This window comes from Chiloscyllium plagiosum, chromosome 5, assembly GCF_004010195.1.
Source record: "Chiloscyllium plagiosum isolate BGI_BamShark_2017 chromosome 5, ASM401019v2, whole genome shotgun sequence".
Classification (NCBI taxonomy): Eukaryota; Metazoa; Chordata; class Chondrichthyes; order Orectolobiformes; family Hemiscylliidae; genus Chiloscyllium; species Chiloscyllium plagiosum.
Window position 1 is genome coordinate 99,746,584 of NC_057714.1, and position 19,591 is coordinate 99,766,174.

At 42.4% G+C, this 19,591-nt stretch overlaps 1 protein-coding gene across 4 annotated transcripts in view; it reads left to right on the plus strand.

Moving 5' to 3' along the window:
* Positions 1-19,591, plus strand: part of esyt2b (extended synaptotagmin-like protein 2b) — a 223,357-nt gene that overhangs the window by 158,726 nt on the left and 45,040 nt on the right. For all 4 annotated transcript variants that reach the window (XM_043690689.1, XM_043690690.1, XM_043690691.1 and 1 more), the window contains exons 8-9: positions 12,439-12,559; positions 17,407-17,583. In XM_043690689.1, the coding sequence (XP_043546624.1) occupies positions 12,439-12,559; positions 17,407-17,583 (298 nt within the window). The remainder of the gene's footprint in view (positions 1-12,438; positions 12,560-17,406; positions 17,584-19,591) is intronic.

Below are 19,591 nucleotides of genomic sequence, written 5' to 3' on the forward strand. Positions count from 1 at the left end.
GGCACCTCACCTGTGATTTTTGATGATACAAATATCTCAGCAAGGGGTCCAGCAATCAGTTCCCTGGGTTCCAGGGTACACCTGATCAGGTCCTGGGAATTATTCCACCTTTATGGATGTTCAGACATCTAGTACCACCTCATTTTTCAAGATGTCACCATCTATTTCCCCACATTCTATATCTTCCATGCCCTTCTCCACAATAAACACTGATGAAAAATACTCGTTTAGTATCTTTCCCCATCTCCTGCGGTTCCACATGTAGGCTTTCTTTCTGATTTTTGAGGGGCTCCATTCTCTCCCTCGTTACCTTTTGTCAGTAATATATTTATGAAATCTCTTTGGATTTGCCTTCACCCAATTTGCCAAAGCTATCTCATGTTCCCCTTTTGCCCTCCTGATTTCCCTCTTAAGTATACTCCTACTGCCTTTATACTGCTATAAGGATTCACTGAAACTCTGCTGTCTATAATGGCCATATGTTTTCTTCATCACCTTAACCAAAACCTCAATTTCTCTAGTCATCCAGCATTCCCTGCACCTACCAGCCTGGCCTTGCACCCATACTATCTCTGGAATCTTGTTATCGCATTTTTGAAGGCTTCCCATTTTCCAGCTGTCCCTTTTACGTGCAAACATCCGTCCCCAATAACTTTTGAAAATTCTTGCCTAATACCCTCAAGATTGTCCTCCCTCCAGTTTAATACTTGACCTTTTATGTCCGGTTTATCCTTTTCTATCACTATTTTAAAACTAATAGAATTGTGGTTGCTGGCCCCAAAGTGCTGCTGCACTGACACCCCTGTGACTTGCCCTGACTTATTTCCGAAGAGGAGGTCAAGTTTTGCACCTTCTCTAGTAGGTACATCCACAAACTGAATCAAAAAACTTTCTTGTATATGCTTAACAAGTTCCTCTCCATCTAAACCCTGAACACTATAGCAGTCCCAGTCTATGTTTGGAAAGTTAAAATCCCCAACCATCCTATTATTCTTACAGATAACGAGATCTCCTTACAAATTTGTTTCTCGATTTCTATTTGAACTAACAACAGTGAACCCAGCACCAATCCTGAGGCACACCGTTGGTCACAGGCCTCTTGTCTGAACAACAACCCTCTACTGCCACCCTCTGTCTCCTGTTCGAAGGAAACTGGGATTCTTAAGATTAAGGTATTATCCTAGAAGAAAAGATTAGGCTATCTCCATTATTGAAATATACAGGATGCTGAAGGGACTTCACAGGGTGGATACTGAAAGGATGTTTCCTCTTGTGGGTGATACAACAACTGGGCAATACTGTTTTAAAATAAGGGGTGGGTCTTGTTGAAGGCAGAGATGAGCCAAATGTATGTCAAGATCATGCATCTGCTCACCTCTCCTGCAGAGAGCAGTAGAGGTAGAGTCACTGAGTATTTTGCAGGCAGAGTGGATAGGGCTTGATGATCAGCGGCACCCAAGGGTAGGCTGGAAAGTAGAGTTCAGGCCACTATTTGATCATCTCTGATGTTATTGAATGGTGGACCAGGCTCAAGCATCTAAATGGTTACCCTCCTAATTCTTTTATTTGTGATAGGTCTTTTGATTTGATTATCCTACAGGTAATGGTATTTATAATGTGATTAATATTTCAGATACCCAAGTAAAGTGTTTATAGTACAACGTAAATGATACAGTCAACATGCAGTCAGTGCATTTAGAGTATTATATAATATGAAGTATTTTGAGATATTCCAGTGTTAACTGATACTCCTGCACTTAAACTAGAGGCTTGGGTACTGAGTAAGGAAGGCAAGGAGGGTTCAGGGTAACGTAGACAAATTGATTGTGTTTAAGCACTTGGCAGATGCTGCAGCATGTGGAGATACACACTTTGGTGTGAATAACATCAGGTCAGAGTACTATTTAAATGATGTACATCCATATTTGTTAAAATAACAAAGGAATCTGGCTGTCCTTGTAAACCAGTCAACGAAAGTAAACAAGCCATTCGAACAACCATCATCTCCAAGACCATCCACAATCTCATCACCTCAGGTGATCTCCCATCCTCAGCCTCCATGGAATCATAGAATCCCCACAGTTTGGGAACAGGCTGTTCGGCCCAGCAAGTCCATGCGGACCCTCCGAAGAGTATCCGACCCAGACCCATTCCACAATTACACTACATTTCCCTTGACTAATGCACCTAACCTAAACACTGTGGGCAATTTCCCATGACCAATTCACTAACCTGCACATCTTTCAATTGTGGGAGGAAACTGGAGCACTTGAAGGAAACCTGCGCAGACATGGGGAGAATGTAGAAATTCCACACAGACAATTGCCCAAGGCTGGAATCGAACCCGGGTCCCTGTTGCCATGAGGCAGCAATGCTGTAAAAATGCGATCCCTTATTCCCAATTCCTCTGCCTCCACCAAATCAACTTCCAGGATGAGCAATTCCACTCCAGGACTTCCCAAATGTTTTCCTACTTCCAGGGTTGCAATTTCCCCTCTCCTGTTATCAACAATGCCCTAAATCTCACATCCTCCATTTCCCACCCCTCTCCCGAACCACAACAAGGATAGAATGCCCCGGTCCTCACATTCCACTTCACTACTCTCCAACTCCAGTGTATCACCTTTTGCCATTTTCACTACCTACAATCAGACCCCACCGCCAAAAATATATTTTCCTCCCCATCCCTATCTGCATTCCATAAGGACTGCTCCCTATGAGACTCCCTCGTTAGGTCCACACCCCACCAAACCCCCTCTCCACACCTGGTTCCTTCCCCTACTGCCGTAAGAGGTGCAAAACCTCTGCCTACACCTCCCCTCTAACCTCTAATCAAAGCTCCAAAGGATCATTCCAAATATGGCAGAGATTTGCTTGCATCTCCTCAAACCTCATCTACTGCATCCATTGCTCTCTGTGGTCTCCTCTACATTGGAAAGATAGAGTGCAGAACGGTTCAGGGAACAGTTCTTGTCTGTACACACCAACCAACCCCACTTTCCTGCGGCCATCCATTACAGCTCCCCCTCCCATTCTGTCAATGACATGTCCATTCTGGGCCTCCTCCACTGCCTAAACAACGCCACCCACAAACTGGAGGAGGAAGACCTCATCATCCGCCTCGGGACCCTACAACCACACAGCCCAATTCACCAGTTTCCAGATCTCACCTCCCCCCACCCAATCTCAGATTCAACCTTTCAACTCTGCTCTGGCCTCTTGACCTGACCCATCTGTCATTCTACCTTCCGTCCTATCCGCTCCACACTTCCCACTGACCTATCACAATTACCTCCTACCTTTGCCCACCCATTGCCACCCCATCTGCCTTTCCCCTAGCCCCACTCCAGCCGTCCTATTTATTTCTCAGCTCCCTTCACCCTCCCCAGTCCCGATGAAGGGTTATGCCAGAAATGTCAACTCTGTTGCACCTCAGATGCTGCCTCACCCGCTTTGCTTATACCAGTGCCAAACTTTATCGACTCTGACTTTTCCAGCATCTGCAGTCCTCACTATCCAACAAGCAGTTAAAAAGGCAACTGGTATGTTGGCCTTAGTTGCAAGGAGATTTGAGTTCATAGTAGGGATGTCTTAGTGCAGTTATGCAGAGCCTTAATGAGACCGTTCCTGGAGTATTGTGTGCAATTTTAGCTTCCCCACCGAAGAAAGGATATACTTGCTGTAGAGAGGATGTAGCAAAGATACACAGTCTAATACTGGGGAAGGCAAGGCTGTCCTATGAAGACAGATTAGTTCGACTGATCCTGTATTTATTAATTAAAAAGTTGTTAACAAAAGAGTTTAAAAGAATGAGAGGGAATCTGACTAAAACTTATAAAATTCTAACATTGCTAGGCAGATTAGATGAAGGGAGGAGATTTCCCTGCTTGGGGAGTTCTCGAGCCAAGGTCGCAGTCTCAGAATATGGAATAGGCCATTTAGGACTGAAACCAGAAAACATTTCTTTACTCAGTGATCAGAATGTGGAATTTGCCGCTATAGAAGACTCTGGAAGCAAGGTCACTGATTATATTCAAGAAAGAGATTGGAACGTTTTTCATATTAAAGGCATCAAGGAGTATGTAGAGGAAGTGGAAATATGGCATTCAGGTAGAGGATCAGCCATGATCATATCGAACAGTGGAACAAATTCAAGGGGCCAAAGTCCTTCTCCGAAGTTCTGTTTCCTAGATTCACTTAAATATAAGGCTGACAAAGCACATGCTTATGTCTGTTTCCATAGTTAGTTTTCTGGAACTGTTCACCAGACTGTTATCACATGATATACCCACATTAAGCTTGTCTGACCTGGAGAGACTCCTGTTCTTACTGCCTGCAATAGATTTAGTGCCAGGATTTACAGATTGGGAGGGAACTTGTTTGGCCTTGTTATAAATGAGCTAGGACAAAAGGAAGAGAAAAAATAAATACAGTAACCATTATTAGAGAAAAATTGTTTGGAAAACTAATGGAGCTAAAGACTGATAAGTCCTCTGAACTTGATGAGATCCATATTAGGATATTAAAGTAAGTATCTGCAGAGATAGTGGATGCACACATAGTCATCTTCTCAGAATCCGTTGATTCTGAAAAGGTCTCAAACGATTGGAAATCTTCCAATGTAGAAAGGGAAGGGGACAGAAAAAAATAAATATCATATAGGCCAGTTAGCTTAACACCTGTTATTGGGAGTATGTTAGAGTCTATTATATGATAAGGTGTAGCAGCAGAGCATTTTGAAATACAAAGAATGATCAAGCAGAATCATCGTGGCATCATGAAGAGAAAATTGAATCTGACAAGTGCGGTAGAATATTTTGAGGTACAAGCTGGACAGATAAAGGGGAAGCAGTACATATAATATATTTGGGCTTTCAGAAGGTGTTTGATAAGATAGAACATAGTCATAGAGAAGTACAGCATGGAAACAGACCCTTCGGTCCAATTCGTCCATTCCGACCAGATATCCCTAACCTAATCTAGTCCCATTTGCCAGCACTTGGCCCATATCCCTCCAAACCTGTCCTATTCACATACTCATCCAGATGTCTTTTAAATGCTGTAATTGTACCAGCCTCCACCACTTCCTCTGGCTGCTCATTCCATATACGCACCACCCTCTGCGTGAAAAAGTTGCCCTCAGGTCACTTTTATATCTTACCCTATCACCCTAAACCTATGCCCTCTAGTTCTGGACTCCCACACCCTAGGTGGGGTAGTAGCAGGCTGAGATAATGGGTTGGCCGGGGTAGTCAGACTTGTGGATCTTGGGTAGGTCCAACAAGGACAGGACCCCACCTCGTTGTCACCTTCCACCCTACCAACTTCCGGATGCATTGCATCATCTGCTGACATTTCTGCCACTGACAAACTGACCCCACCACCAGAGATATATTTCTCTCCCCACCCCTATCCGCTTCCCATAAAGACCGTTCCTACCATGAATACTTGATCAGGTCCACGCCCCCTAACAGCCCACCCTCCCCTCCTGGCACCTTCCCCTGCCACCGCAGGAATTGTAAAACCTATGCCCACACCCCCACCCCATCCACCTCTGTCTAAGGCCCCAAAGGAGCCTTCCACATCCATCAAAGCTTCACCTCCACTTCCACATATCATTTACTGTATCGGTTGCTCCTGATGCGGTCTCCTGTACATTGGGGAGACTGGCCACCTACTCACAGAGCGCTTCAGATAACATGTCTGGGACACCCACACCAATCAACCCCACCATCCCGTGGCCAAATGTTTCAACTCCCCCTCCTACACTGCCAAGGACATGGAGTCGCAGGACTTGCTCCATCGCTACTCCCTTCCCACCCGACGCTTGGCGGAAGAACGACTGATCTTCTGCCTCAGAACCCTTCAACCAATGGCATCAATGTTGACTTCACCAACTTCCTCATTTTCCCTCGCCCCACCTTACCCCAGTTTCAGTTTCCAGCTCAGCACTGTCCTCGTGACCTGTCCCATCTGTCCATCTTCCTGATGAAGGGCTTTTGCCCGAAATGTCGATTTCCCTGCTCCTCGGATGCTGCCTGACGTGCTGTGCTTTTCCAGCATCACTCCAATCTTGACTCCTATACTCCATACTCTGACCAATAAAGGCAAGTATACCAAACATTTTCTTCACTATCCTATCTATCTGCCACTCCACTTTGAAGGAACTATGACCCTGCACTCCAAGGTCTCTTTGTTGAGCAATGCTCCCTAGGACCTTACATTAAGTGGATAAATCCTGCTCTGATTTGCTTTTCAACTGTTCAGCACCTTGCATTTATGTAAATTAAACTCCATATGCCACTCCTCAGCCCATTGGGCTATCTGATCAACATCCCATTGTACTCTGAAGTAACCTCTTTCGCTGTCCACTACACCTTTGTGGGCGGCACGGTGGCACAGTGGTTAGCACTGCTGCCTCACAGCGCCAGAGACCCGGGTCCAATTCCCGCCTCAGACGACTGATTGACTGTGTGGAGTTTGCATGTTCTCCCCATGTCTGCGTGGGTTTCCTCCGGGTGCTCCGGTTTCCTCCCACAGTCCAAAGATGTGCAGGTCAGGTGAATTGGCCATGCTAAATTGCCCGTAGTGTTAGGTAAGGGGTAAATGTAGGAGTATGGGTGGGTTGGGCTTCGGCGGGTCGGTGTGGACTTGTTGGGCCGAAGGGCCTGTTTCCACACTGTAAGTAATCCATAAGTAATCTTAGAAAAAAACCTCCAATTTACTAACTATACCTCCTGTGTTCATATCCAAATAATTTATATAAATGACAAAGTAGTGGACCCAGCTCCAATGCTTGTGGCACTCCCCTGATCACAGGCTTCCAGTCTGAAAGGCAACCCTCCGCCACCACTCTCTATCTTTACCTTCAAGCCAGTTCTGTATTCCATGAGATCTAACCTTGCTAACCAGTCTCCCATGGGGAACCTTGTTGAACGTCTTACTAGAGTCTATGTAGGTCCAATCTACCGCTCTGCCCTCATCAGTCCTTTTTGTTACTACTTCACAAAATTCAATCATGTTTGAGAGATTTGACCTCCCGCGCACAAAGGCACTATCCATAATCAGTCCTTGCGTTTCCAAATACACGTAAATCCTGTCCCTCAGGATTCCCTCCAACAACTTGCCCATCACATACATCAGGCTCACTGGTCTATAGTTCCCTGTCTTGTCCTTACCACCTTTCTTAAATAGTGGCACCATGTTAGACAACCTCCAGTCTTCCGGCACCTCACCTATGACGATTGATGATACAAATATCTCAGCAAGAGGCCCAGCAATCAGTTCTCTAGCTTCCCACAGAATTCTAGGGTATACCTGATCAGGTCCTGGGGATTTATCGACCTTTATGCATTTCAGGACATCCAGCACCTCTTCTGTCATTTGGACATTTTTCAAGATGTCACCATATATTTCCCTACGTTTTATATCTTCCATGTCCTTCTCCATAGTACACTCTGATGTAAATACTCATTTAGTATCTCCCCCATCTCCTGTGGCTCCACACATATGCTGCCTTGCTGATTTTTGAGGGGTGAGCTGAAAATGTGTTGCTGGTAAAGCACAGCAGGTCAGGCAGCATCCAAGGAACAGGAGAATCGACGTTTCGGGCATAAGCCCTTCATCAGGAAGTGATTTTTGAGGGGCCCTATTCTCTCCCTATTACCCAATTGTCCTTCCATTACCCATGTTAGGCTTACCTTGCTGCTGTTCATTCTTCTCAACAAAACGTGGTATTCACCTAGGCCTGCTGTTAGATCTAACCAGCAGCCTTGCAGAAATGGTTGGAACAAACACAGCAGTGCCTCCCTACCCCACTTGCCTAAACCCCCTCACTCTGCTCAGCTCCCGGCATTTGCACACTCTTGCTGGTTGTACACTTGTTGGATCATCAAACATATTGAAGGCTGCCGTGGACGGATTTTTAATTGATAGGGAAATTGAGGATTGTGGGGGAAAAAGTAGAAAAGTGGAGATGAGAATTATCAGATCAACAATGATGTTATTGAATCGTAGAGCAAAGTCTATGGGCTAAATGGCCCATGTTTGCATCGATGTCTTATGGTAATAAATGCGCTTTCCGTGGCTGTCAAATCTTGGCATGGGACTTGAACCCAGAGTTTCTTGTTCAGAGGCAGGGCTGCCAGCAATTGTTGCATAAGATGAACTATCTCATTGAATTTGATCATTTTTAGATTTATTCTTTTTTGAACCCTTTGTCTAAAAGTGGATTTAGAGGTTTGGGTGCAACCAAAATCTTTCACTTATTGAGCTCACCCTCCTGGCTAATTTAGTAAATTTTCTACAGCCTTCATTCAAATCATTTTCCTGATTTTTCTGTTATTAACCTTGTTTATTTGTTGTACTCTGATAGCCTATTCATTGTTTTCAAGCTCCTCTTTTAAATTGCAACATCCTGAACATTACACCGTTCAGCAAATTAAGAATGATATGAGTTATATTGGGATGTTTAATACAGCTACATTTTTTTTGCCCTGATCCCTAATAATAAGCAAATCAAAGCAGTTCTTAAAATAAACTTTATTTTTCCTGCTTTAGCTTTGAGCTATAATTTAGTTTTCTGAATAACTTGATCATCAGCAAATCTCTGGCAGATCAGAATTATTTTGGACGCCTGATTAGTAGCACTCTAACTGGTCTCAAAGTACGAGTTCAAATAGTGTTCACTTCGTAAAAGTATATAATTCCATCTCTGTATTCTATTAGACATTATCCATTGTGATACTCAGTCTAAATCAGAATAAATTTAAGAGAATGACATTTCAGTTGCAGCAACCTACATAGTTACTGATATTGACAAAAGAAGTAAAATTCTCAAAGGGGCTCCATATAGGTTTCTGGTGCACTTGCTGGCTGTTTTAATTCAAATGCTACCATTCATCTAGTGTTATGAAGATATGGATGAACTTTTAAGAGAGTGAAGGACTTGGCAAGTACACAGAGTGCTGGAAAATTTACAAAGCAATATTTTGATTAAGAAAAAACAGCACTCGCTGAGTGGCCTGGAGACAAAAACAAATTTGAATTTGGCCAATCAGTTTAAATTATACACCGAAAAATGCCAATTTCTAATCAAGTTTGAATTGAGTATATTGACAATCTTAAAGGCCAATAACACAATCCGATGCTCTGGGGTATAAGACCGGGGGAAAATTGAACAGTTGGAGGAGAACTGCCAAGCCCAGCATGTACCAGACTGCTTGAAAAATAGCGCTCTCTTAAAAGTACCTTTTTGATCAGTAACCTGTGATGCAGAAATACCTAACAAGGAGAAAAGAAGACATAGGAAGATCCGAAGACAAGAACCTACAGCTGCCCGGTTTTGAAATAAGAAGTGTTGTTTTGTAAATCTTAATTGGGAGTTTTATCGGACTAGTAGTATAGAAGGGAAGGTAACAGGTTAGAATAAGGAATGGTGAGTAGTGGTGAGTTAATTATTCTCTGTTATACTTGAAGAAATAAAGTTGTTTTTTGTTTGCTTTAAATAGTTCTTGGCCAGTCGAAGTTTTACAGATTACTGTACAGGAAAAGTCTTTTCTGTGTTGTTGGTTTTAAATTTAGCAGGAGGGTTTACCCCGTGTCTTAACACTAGTACAGATGTGGCAAAAGTGAGGACGGCAGATGCTGGAAATCAGAGTCTAGATTAGAGTGGTGCTGGAAAAGCAAAGCAGGTCAGGCAGCATCCAAGGTGCAGGTAAATCGACGTTTCGGGCAAAAGCCCTTCATCAGGAATGAAGGGCTTTTGTCCAAAACGTCAATTTTCCTGCTCTTCGGATGCTGCCTGACCTGCTGTGCTTTTCCAGCACCACTCTAATCTAGACTAGTACAGATGTGTCTGTGTATATTTCTGTTTTGGGATCAGTTGAAGGTGTTCTAGCTAGCTGGTACATTAGGTTCTTTGTTTCAATGTTAAAATGTTGATCTAATACCAAGTGTGATAGTGAATCTCATAATAGTGAGAAACAAAATATTCAGTCACTGTGCGCTGACTACTGCAAAGTATCACTTCAGAATTTGCGAAATAGATAAATGTAGTATGTCAAGCATTGGTGTGGTTGGGTACGGTGGAGGATCATTCTGAAACCACTTCCTCATCTTTCTCAACTTGTTCACAGCCTTTGACATAGTTGATCATATCATCTTCCTCCTGCACTTACCTGGTGTCATCCAGCTGGGTGGGGACCACTGGTTCCATTCTCAGCTGTCTAATTGTCATCAGACATTCACTTGCAATGGCTTCTGTTCTTGCTCCTACACTATTATCTCCAATGTTCCCCCAAGGATCCACTCTTAACCCTTTAAGTTCTATCCAGATACTTCCCATGAGCAACATCCATTTGAAGATGCCTCATTATTTTTTACCTGTGCTTGATGGCGCCCAGTACTGATTTTATGTGCTCAAGCCCTGGAGTGGATCTTGGGCTTGCTATTCTCAAACTTGGAGGCACAAATGTCACTGACTTAAGTCTCAAGGCTGACATTCTCTGTTGTTCAGCACTGGATGAGCAAGAATTCCTAACCGGCAAAATGACTGAAGCCATCTTTTTCAAACTCCTTTCCAATTGCTAGCCTCTCACTAAATACTTCATCTCACTCTGTGACAACAATCCGAAATTAAGCCAAAATATGTTAGAATGTTCGCAACCTTTGTGCCAAATTTGATCCTGAGATGAACTTCTTGTCTTGTATTTATAGTCACAAGACCATGTATTTTCATCTCCATATCATCACTCAACTTGTCTCATCTACTATAATAGACGCTTGTTACTTCAAGCCTAGATAGTTCAGTGTATTCCTGGTTTGCTCTGTCCGTCAAACTTGACATCATCCAAATGTGTTTGTGTCTTAATTTGCACCAACTCCTATTTCCACCCTTGTGCTTGTGGACCTACCATTGGCCTCCAGTCCGAAACCCCCCTCGCCCCTTTTTATTCTTCTCTATTAAAAGTAACTTATGTATTTTTGGACTTGCAACTTGAATTAGGAAAGAAATCTGCTTTGAGCCTGTTTATTTTTAATCAACTTGATTGGATATATTGACAAGTGGGACTTAAAACCAGACCTTTAAGAACACACGTTCCACTTGTCATGTTATCGGAGGTTTAGGCCATCTTGAGTTTAATTGCTGTTTGGTCACAGGAACTTAAAGTAAACAAACCAGTTAAAGTTGGAGTGTAAAAAAGCAAACTTTCAGCAAGCTTCATAGGGGGTTGCTGGAAAGCTAACAGAAATCATAGAATTGTTGTGGGGCAGATGGAAGTTGTTTGGCCCATTATGTCTTCACTAACTCTCTGAGCATTTTGTCTTGGTGCCACTCTCCTGCCTTTACCCCATAATCTGCACATTTTTTTCATTTTAAATAATTTACTAATGTCCCTAAGAAAATTGAGCCTGCCTCCAACACACTTCCAGGCAGTGCATTCCAGATCCTAACTATCCATCATATGAAAAGGACTTTTCTTTACCTCACGTTTGCTTTTTTCTTAAAATACTTTAAGACTGTCTTCTGGTTCTCCATTCTCTCATGACTGGGAATAATTGCTTTCCATCTATTCTGAACAATCGCTCATGACTTTGAAAACTTGTTTTGTATCTTCTCTTATCCTTTTCCTGCCTAAGGACGGATGAGTATAGTGTGGTCATAAAAAAAACTTAGCTTCTCATTGTGCAACTACGGACACCTGGACAATCTGGCTTCCGTTGGCTTTATCCTGCTTGTGGAGAAAGTGAGGTCTGCAGATGCTGGAGATCAGAGCTGAAAATGTGTTGCTGGAAAAGCGCAGCAGGTCAGGCAGCATCCAGGGAACAGGAGAATCGACGTTTCGGGCATAAGCCCTTCTTCAGGAAAGGCTGAAGAAGGGCTTATGCCTGAAACATCGATTCTCCTGTTCCCTGGATGCTGCCTGACCTGCTGCGCTTTTCCAGCAACATATTTTCAGCTTTGTCCTGCTTGTACTGTCTGCTGGCCTCTGATTTGGTGGCAGTTTCAAACAAAAGAAAAGTTCACTGTCTAGGCATCTGAAAGGTCTAGAAGTATGCAAGTTCCTGATAGAGCACAGAATCAGGCATCATTCTTGAATATGGGGCTGGTGAAATTCGTCGATGTTAAAGGTGTCTGTTGCGTATTTAGTGCATGAAGTATTAAAATTCTGGCCAGTTTTCCAGATTGATTGATTTTATTGTTGTCACATGTACCGCGATAGTGAAAAGTGTTGTTTTGCTTGCGATACAGACAGCTCTTACCATACAAACTGCTTTCGGGTAGCAGAAGAGAGTGTAGAATACAGATGACTTTTCATTGTTTTGAATTAGTAATTTCTTGTGGTAATATCATTATGAATTTCAAGTGTGTTCTGAATGGAGTAATACATGTATTTTGTATCGTGTTGGAAGGTTAACATTTCCATTTTTCCTCAGTGGCATGTCAGATACGATCATCCTTGACATTATTTCCAACTATCTGGTTTTGCCCAATCGGATCACAGTACCACTGGTTGATGAGGTGCATCTGGCTGAACTGCGTTTTCCTGTACCAAAAGTAAGTCTCGGTGTGTTGACTGGTTAGGACAATTGTTCTAGCATAGTTAGAATAGGCATGATGAGCCAAAAGGCCGCCTATACAGTCAACAATGAGGAAAACTTATGAATATTAATTGCTTGGGCTAAAGTGTGGTGGTGCAGAGCTTTGGAAGTGTAGCAGAATGTGAAAGTATCATTTGACTTCATGAATGGAGTTAAGAGTGGTTTGCCTAAACTTTTGTGTATTACATTTTATGTGCAAGGCATTGCAGTCTATCAGGGTTTACTCTTGGGTGTGAACATTTGGTTCCTCCAGGAGCCCATTGGAAAATTTCAAAACAAATTGTGGGTTTCTTTTGGTAATTTGTATCTTTTTATTGGACAAACAAGGATATTTAGTTTGAGATATTTACATTAAAAAGTGGATGATACAAAACTCATTGAGATGGTCGAAGAAGTTGAAATGGATCACAGAATTGACTATCACTAATTTTTTCAGGCCTTTGAAAGCTTAAAATGACACACCTGGGACTACTTATCAAAATAGAAAGATTTGCATTTTGTCTTTCACGAACAAAGGATTTTCCAAAGTTTTTTTACAGCTTTTGAAGTGTAGGCACCTTGGTAATGTAGGAAGCACAGAAGGCAGTTTGCCTTCAACAATGGATAACGACCAAATAATCTGATTTTGTAAGGTTGATTGAGGGGTATTGAATGGATTAACTCTCCTATTTTTCATTGAAACACTGTCATGGGATCTATTAATCAGAATGTGAGGGCAAACAAAACTTTAGTTTTAAAGCATGACAGTGTTTCAAAAGTGTAGTGTTCATTCAGTATTGTGCTAGAGTTTCAGCCTTAATTTGTGTTCAGAATTCCTAGGAGTTGCAACCATAGCACTTGCTGTCTTCACGTAGATTGAAATGGTCAAATTGGCAAAGATAGTCATGAGGGAGAATTCATAGTGTGAATTTGTGACACTTTCCTAGAACAATGTATTGTGAGTCCAGCTAGGGATCAGGCTGTTTTGAATCAGATGATCTGTAATGAGGTAGATTTAATAAATTATGTCAGAGTAAAAGATCCCCTAGGAAATAGTGACCATTATACAGTAGAACTTAGCATTTACTTTGTGATGGAGGAATTTGGATTGGAACAAATGAGCTAACTTTAAATAAGAGTAATTACAAACGAATGACGGTACAGCTCGATGGAGTCCACTGGGAAAGGAATTTGGGAGCAAGTAAAGTTGAAGAAAAATGACAGACAGTAAGAAAATGACTCACATCAAAGATATATCCAATGAAAAAAAAGGGTTCTAGGAAGGGGATAAACCAACCAGGGTTACCCAGGGAAGGTAAGGATAACATCAGATTGAAAGGAAAAAACATAGTGTGGTAAATATTGGGAACATTTTGAAAACCGTTGTCAATTGTTGGGAAGACTGTTCTAATTCACTAATAAACAACCATCCACAGCAATCTGATTGACTCGAAACTGTCCTCTGCCTTGCTAGACTATTTCATTCAGTTTGTACCATCTACTAAGGAAAATAGTAGTGTAAATGGATGGACCATCTGGCATCAACTAAGGTATCCTTAACAGCAATAGTCCTGTCAACCCTGCAAACTCCTTCTTACTAACATGTGGGGCTAGTGCCAGAATTGGGAGAGCTAGCTCACAGATTAGACAAAAAAAAAACTTGATGTAGTCATACTTTCCTTTCACAAAATATCTGGTACACGTCAATCACCATCCCTGGGTGTGCCCCGTCCCACTGGCAGGACAGACCCAGAGAGGTGGAAGGACAGTAGTATACTGTTGGAAGGGACCTGCGCTCAGAGTCTTTACTCTGAATCTGATGAAGTCTCATGGTGTCAGGTTAAACCATGTCAGCTGATGGATTTTTGTTTCCCCATGTTGAACAGGACAGAATATATTCTGTGTAGGCGAACATAGAACAATACAGCTCGCTGAGCTGGAAGGTTCATTTTCAGACATTTCATCACCATACCAGGTAACCTCTTCAGTGAGCCTCCGGACAAAGCACTCCTGATGATTCCTGCTTTCTATTTGTGTTTTTGGGTTTCTTTGGGTTGATGTCATTTCCTGTGGTGATGTCATTTCCTGTTCTTTTTCTCAGGGGGTGATAAATGGTGACCAAGTCAATGTGTTTGTTGATAGAGTTCTGTTTGGAATGCCATGCTTCAAGGAATTCTTGTACATGTCTCTGTTTTTGGCTTGTCCTAGGATGGATGTGTTGTCTCAGTCGAAGTGGTGTTCTTCCTTATCTGTATATAAGGATAAGCAAACCTAACGTCATTTACAAAATACCATGCAAGAACTGTAACAAACACTATATTGGACAAACTGGCAGAAAACTAGCCACCAGGTTACATGAGCATCAACTAGCCACAAAACGATATAACCCTCTCTCACGAGTATCTCTACATTCTGGTAAGGAAGGACACTTCTTCAACTGGGACAACACATCCATCCTAGGACCAGCCAAACAGACACGCACGAGAATTCCTTGAAGCATGGCATTCCAACTGGAACTCTATCAACAAACACATTGACTTGGACCCCTTTAACCACCCCCTGAGAAAAAGAACAGGAAATGACATCACTAACCCAAAGAAACCCAAACACATAAATAGAAAGCGGGCTACACCACCAGTGCTTCATTCGGAGGCTCACTGAAAGTGTTACCTAGTATGGTGATGAAACATCTGAAAATAAACCTTCCACTCAGCGAGCAAACCTACATCCAGAACCTCAATCTCATACACAAATCTTCTCAAAATTCGCTAACAATACAGCGCAGAGTAGGCCCTTTGGCCCTCGATATTGCGCCAACCTGAGAAACTAATCTAAGCCCTCCCCCCTACACTACCCTAGCATCATCCATGCGCTTATCCAAGGATTGACGAGGATTGGTACAAGAAGACATTCAAGTGGCAAGTTTGATATCCATCACCAAGAATGTCTTGACAGCACCACCACTGACTGAGTCCTAAAGGATGGAGCTACTAGACGGGTCTGCAGCAGGTGATGCTGGAACCAAAAAGAGGGAGAAACATACTTGACTTCATCCTCACCAATCTGCCTCATGGACTGATTGCATCTGTTTAGATCAGAGTGGTGCTGGAAAAGCACAGCAGGTCGGGCAGCATCCGAGGAGCAGGAAAATCGATATTTCAGGCAAAAGCCCTTCATCAGGAATAGACTGATTGCATCTGTCCATTACTAATATTGGTAAGATCACTGCACAGTCTTTGAGGAGATGAAGTCCCATCTTTAAGTTGAAAATAAGCTGTGGACCATCATCAGTTGATTTGTATTCCAACACAACTTGCAACCTCATATCCTGGCAAATCCCACATTCTACTATTACCATTAAGCCAGGCGATCGGCCCTAGTTCAATAAGGAGTGTAGGAGGGCATGCCAGGAGCAACACCAGGCATACCTAAAAATGAGGTATAAACCTGGTAAAGTGACAAAACCAGGCTAACATACCAAACAGTATAAGCAGCAAGTGATAGAGTTAAGTGGTTTCACAACCAAAGGATCAAGTCGATGCTTGGCAGTCTTGCCACATCTAGTCATGAAGGGTGCTGGACAACTAATGGATACTTGCATGTTTTTGGGAAGGCAATTAGTGGAGTGCCATGGGGATCAGTGCTAAGTCTACTTTAATTTTATATATATTCAGGACATGGTTGAGAAAAGTGAATGTGCTATAGCCAGGTTTGCAATTGACCCAAAAATTGGTGAGACGGCAAGTGGTAAGAATGACAGGATCAGCAGAGGGATTATACAGGTAAATTGCCCTCCTTATTCCCAATTCTCTGTATTCTGTAGGTTAGCTAGTCCTCTATCCATGCTGCCCAAAATGTCACTTCTCCTGCTCAGATGCTGCCTGACCTGCTATGCTTTTCCAGGACCACACTCTTGACTCTGATCTCCAGCATCTGCAGTCTTCACTTTCTCCTAATATAGTACCTCCAACACTGGGCTCTTACCTTAAGTATCTTAATGTTTGGTACCTTATCAAACGCCTTCTGAAAATCCAAATAAATTATATCCATTGCCTCCCTTTTATCCTGCTTATTACTTCCTCAAACGATTATAGTAAATTTTAAACCTGTTGTCAAATAGAATTTGTAGGAGATTCCAAGACCCCCTTCAAAATTCCATTTTACCTTTCATTAAACATTCCCAAAATGAAACTTTTAACAAACTTGTCTATAATTATAATGATTTGTGTATGGGATTTCATTAGCATGACACTAACTTTTTTGCCTTGCCTAGAGAAATGTGTTTGGCATGAACCATATGTGATTTTTAGACATAGATTTGTGCGGATTTGATCTTAGTCAGGGGCATTTTTATTGCATATTGTGGCGAGAAAGAATATTCAGCTAAGATTGCCACACTGTTTGTTTAGTGAACTATCCTCAAAGTGAGTGCATGAAGTACAGATTAGGAGAAGATCAAGGTCAATAGCAATAGCTTACTTGTTAATTTCTGCTGATCACTGTTAAACCATATGTACTTAATGTAATGGCAAGAGGAAGGGTGGAAGAGGAAAAGTATGAAAATCATTCTGTGCAAAGCTCCTGATACAAATATTGACAAATATAATCGCTTTCTTTGATCTCTTGCCTCCTTCCTGAGAATCAAAAGTCTACATATTTGTTATCTGTGATTAAGGATTCATGATAGCTGATATCCTTGGAATTCTTCAATAAAATTTCTTAGTGTAACCTCTCTTTAAAGTACTGTACTCTGTAATTATTCTGCTGGGTTGTGTATGTTACTGAAGTTTTATATTTAACAAATTGTGTTCCGTCTTTTATTAGGGGCTTTTGAGAATACACTTCATTGAAGCTCAGGATCTGCAATGGAAGGACAAGTTCATGAAGGGACTTGTGAAAGGAAAATCCGACCCATATGGCATTCTCTATATTGGTAACCAGATGTTCCAAAGTAAGACTATCAAAGAAAATCTCAATCCAAAATGGAACGAGGTTTATGAGGTAACCATCCTTACAAGAAGCTAAACTAATTCCTTTTTGTACAGGTCTAGGTAATATTTCATTATATGACTGCCCACACTCCAGAACCCTTCAAGCACTTTTTCCCGTCACCCAACACTTGGACAGTTTTAAGAGCAAGATTCTCATGATTAACATCAATTTGAAACCCACTGAAACATGAGGAGCTGGATTTTGCTGGCTCCACATCAAGCTGTATTGGAGGCAAGCTAGTTTTAAAAGAAAATGGCCACGATTATGTAGTCAAAGGCATTTTTGTTTCTGGCCATCCCACTTTTCTCAAAAACAAGAGAGCACACAGGCCTTGAGACTCATCAAAGCCTATTATGAGACCAATTAAACTCATTGTGGGCTTATTAAAAGTCAATTTCTCTCAATTTTGCAGGGTGCAGTAGCTATCAGTGTCAGCTGCATGGACCGTAGATGGAATTTTACCAGAAATCAGCTAATTGTCAATTTTGCAGGCTTTCATGAAGGGTTCCTCTCCAAAAGCCCAAGCAAAGTTTTGCAGGCTGTCTACCCAAACGTGCCTCATTACCAATACACCACGCTCTATGGTGCCCCGCTGTCGTATTCTCCCATTTGCCATAGGTGGAAGTACTGGCCACTGCTGGGATCACCCGGGATTTTAGGTGCCAATGCCAACTTTAAAGCCCAGCTATGACCCAATCAACACTGATAGTCTGCAGCTGCCCAGCATTGTTCCTGTCAGTTGCCCCAGACACACAGGGCAGAGGAAAATTTGCATGCCATTTTACTGACGGGGACTTGGAGGTCCTGGAATATGGAGGGTACATGCAGTTGCTGGCCGTGGAGCATGTGACTGAGGAAGAGTAAACAGTGAGCTGCAGTGTCAGAATACCACTGCTTTTTGAGTTCATCTAGTTTCTAACAAGAAATTTTGACCAAGCCAATGATGCCCACATCCCTTGATGAATTTTGTTTTAATGTACATGTGTGTTAAAGCATTTGACCTATTTATCGCCATAAGCTGATTGAGGTGGTACTGAAATGTAACTCCGACAGTAAAGGTGTGAGCTTTATCCAGAGCCTTTATTGAAACCGAATAGCAAACATTGGATCTAGGTAATTCTCTTGGAAGATGGTCACAAGGACCTGAGCACCAGTCACTTCTGCAGTGTCTCCTAGGCAGCATCACAGGGTTGCATTACCAATGTGACGGATGTCTCTTTCCTGATGCTGAGAAACACATTAGGTTCACAACTAGGACATTACATTGGAGAGGGCAGTAGGACCCATGCCTTATGGTGGTCTGCTGTATTCTCCATAATATGGTCCCTTTGAAGGGTGTGGCCCTTGAGGATAGTCATTTTCTGCACAGTGATAACTCACTGGAGGCAGAGTAGGAGCTGAAGGGGGAGGGAGTTGGAGGCAATGCCAATGACTAAGAACAGAGATGTCTCTGGTGTATGGTGTGGTGGCATCCTGCAACTTCCTGCTCCTTCATGGGTGCCAGGCTTCTGCTTTTCTTCTGCGGTCTTAGGTCTTTATAGTGCAGTGGCAGGCTTTGGCACAATCTTTCTTCCTTTGCCAGCAGCTTCAGTGGAGGCCTTAAATATCTTTAAACAGTTTAAATTCTTGTCCTTAAATGCTTGATAGGATATGAAATTCATGCAGCTATCAATAAAGGGCTAAGCTTTGAAAATATTGGGAGACTTCAGGGTTGGAGTTTATGGGGCCTGTGGTCTCGACCTCGCTAATGAGTCAGTGGGGAGGCTCACAATCCTGATAGCTGCCACAGACAGCTTAAGGCTAAGAACAGCATGAATTGCTTTTGTACAGAACAACAGTAGTGCAGGGGTATTGTTACTGGATTCATGATCCAAAAGCCCATGCTAATGCTGCAGGGCCATTTGTTCACATTCACTGTGACTCTGTTTGGAATTTAAATTGGTAATAATTCTGGAATTGAAATATATTATCAGTAATGATGACCATGAAACTATCATCGGTTGACGTAAAAACAAAA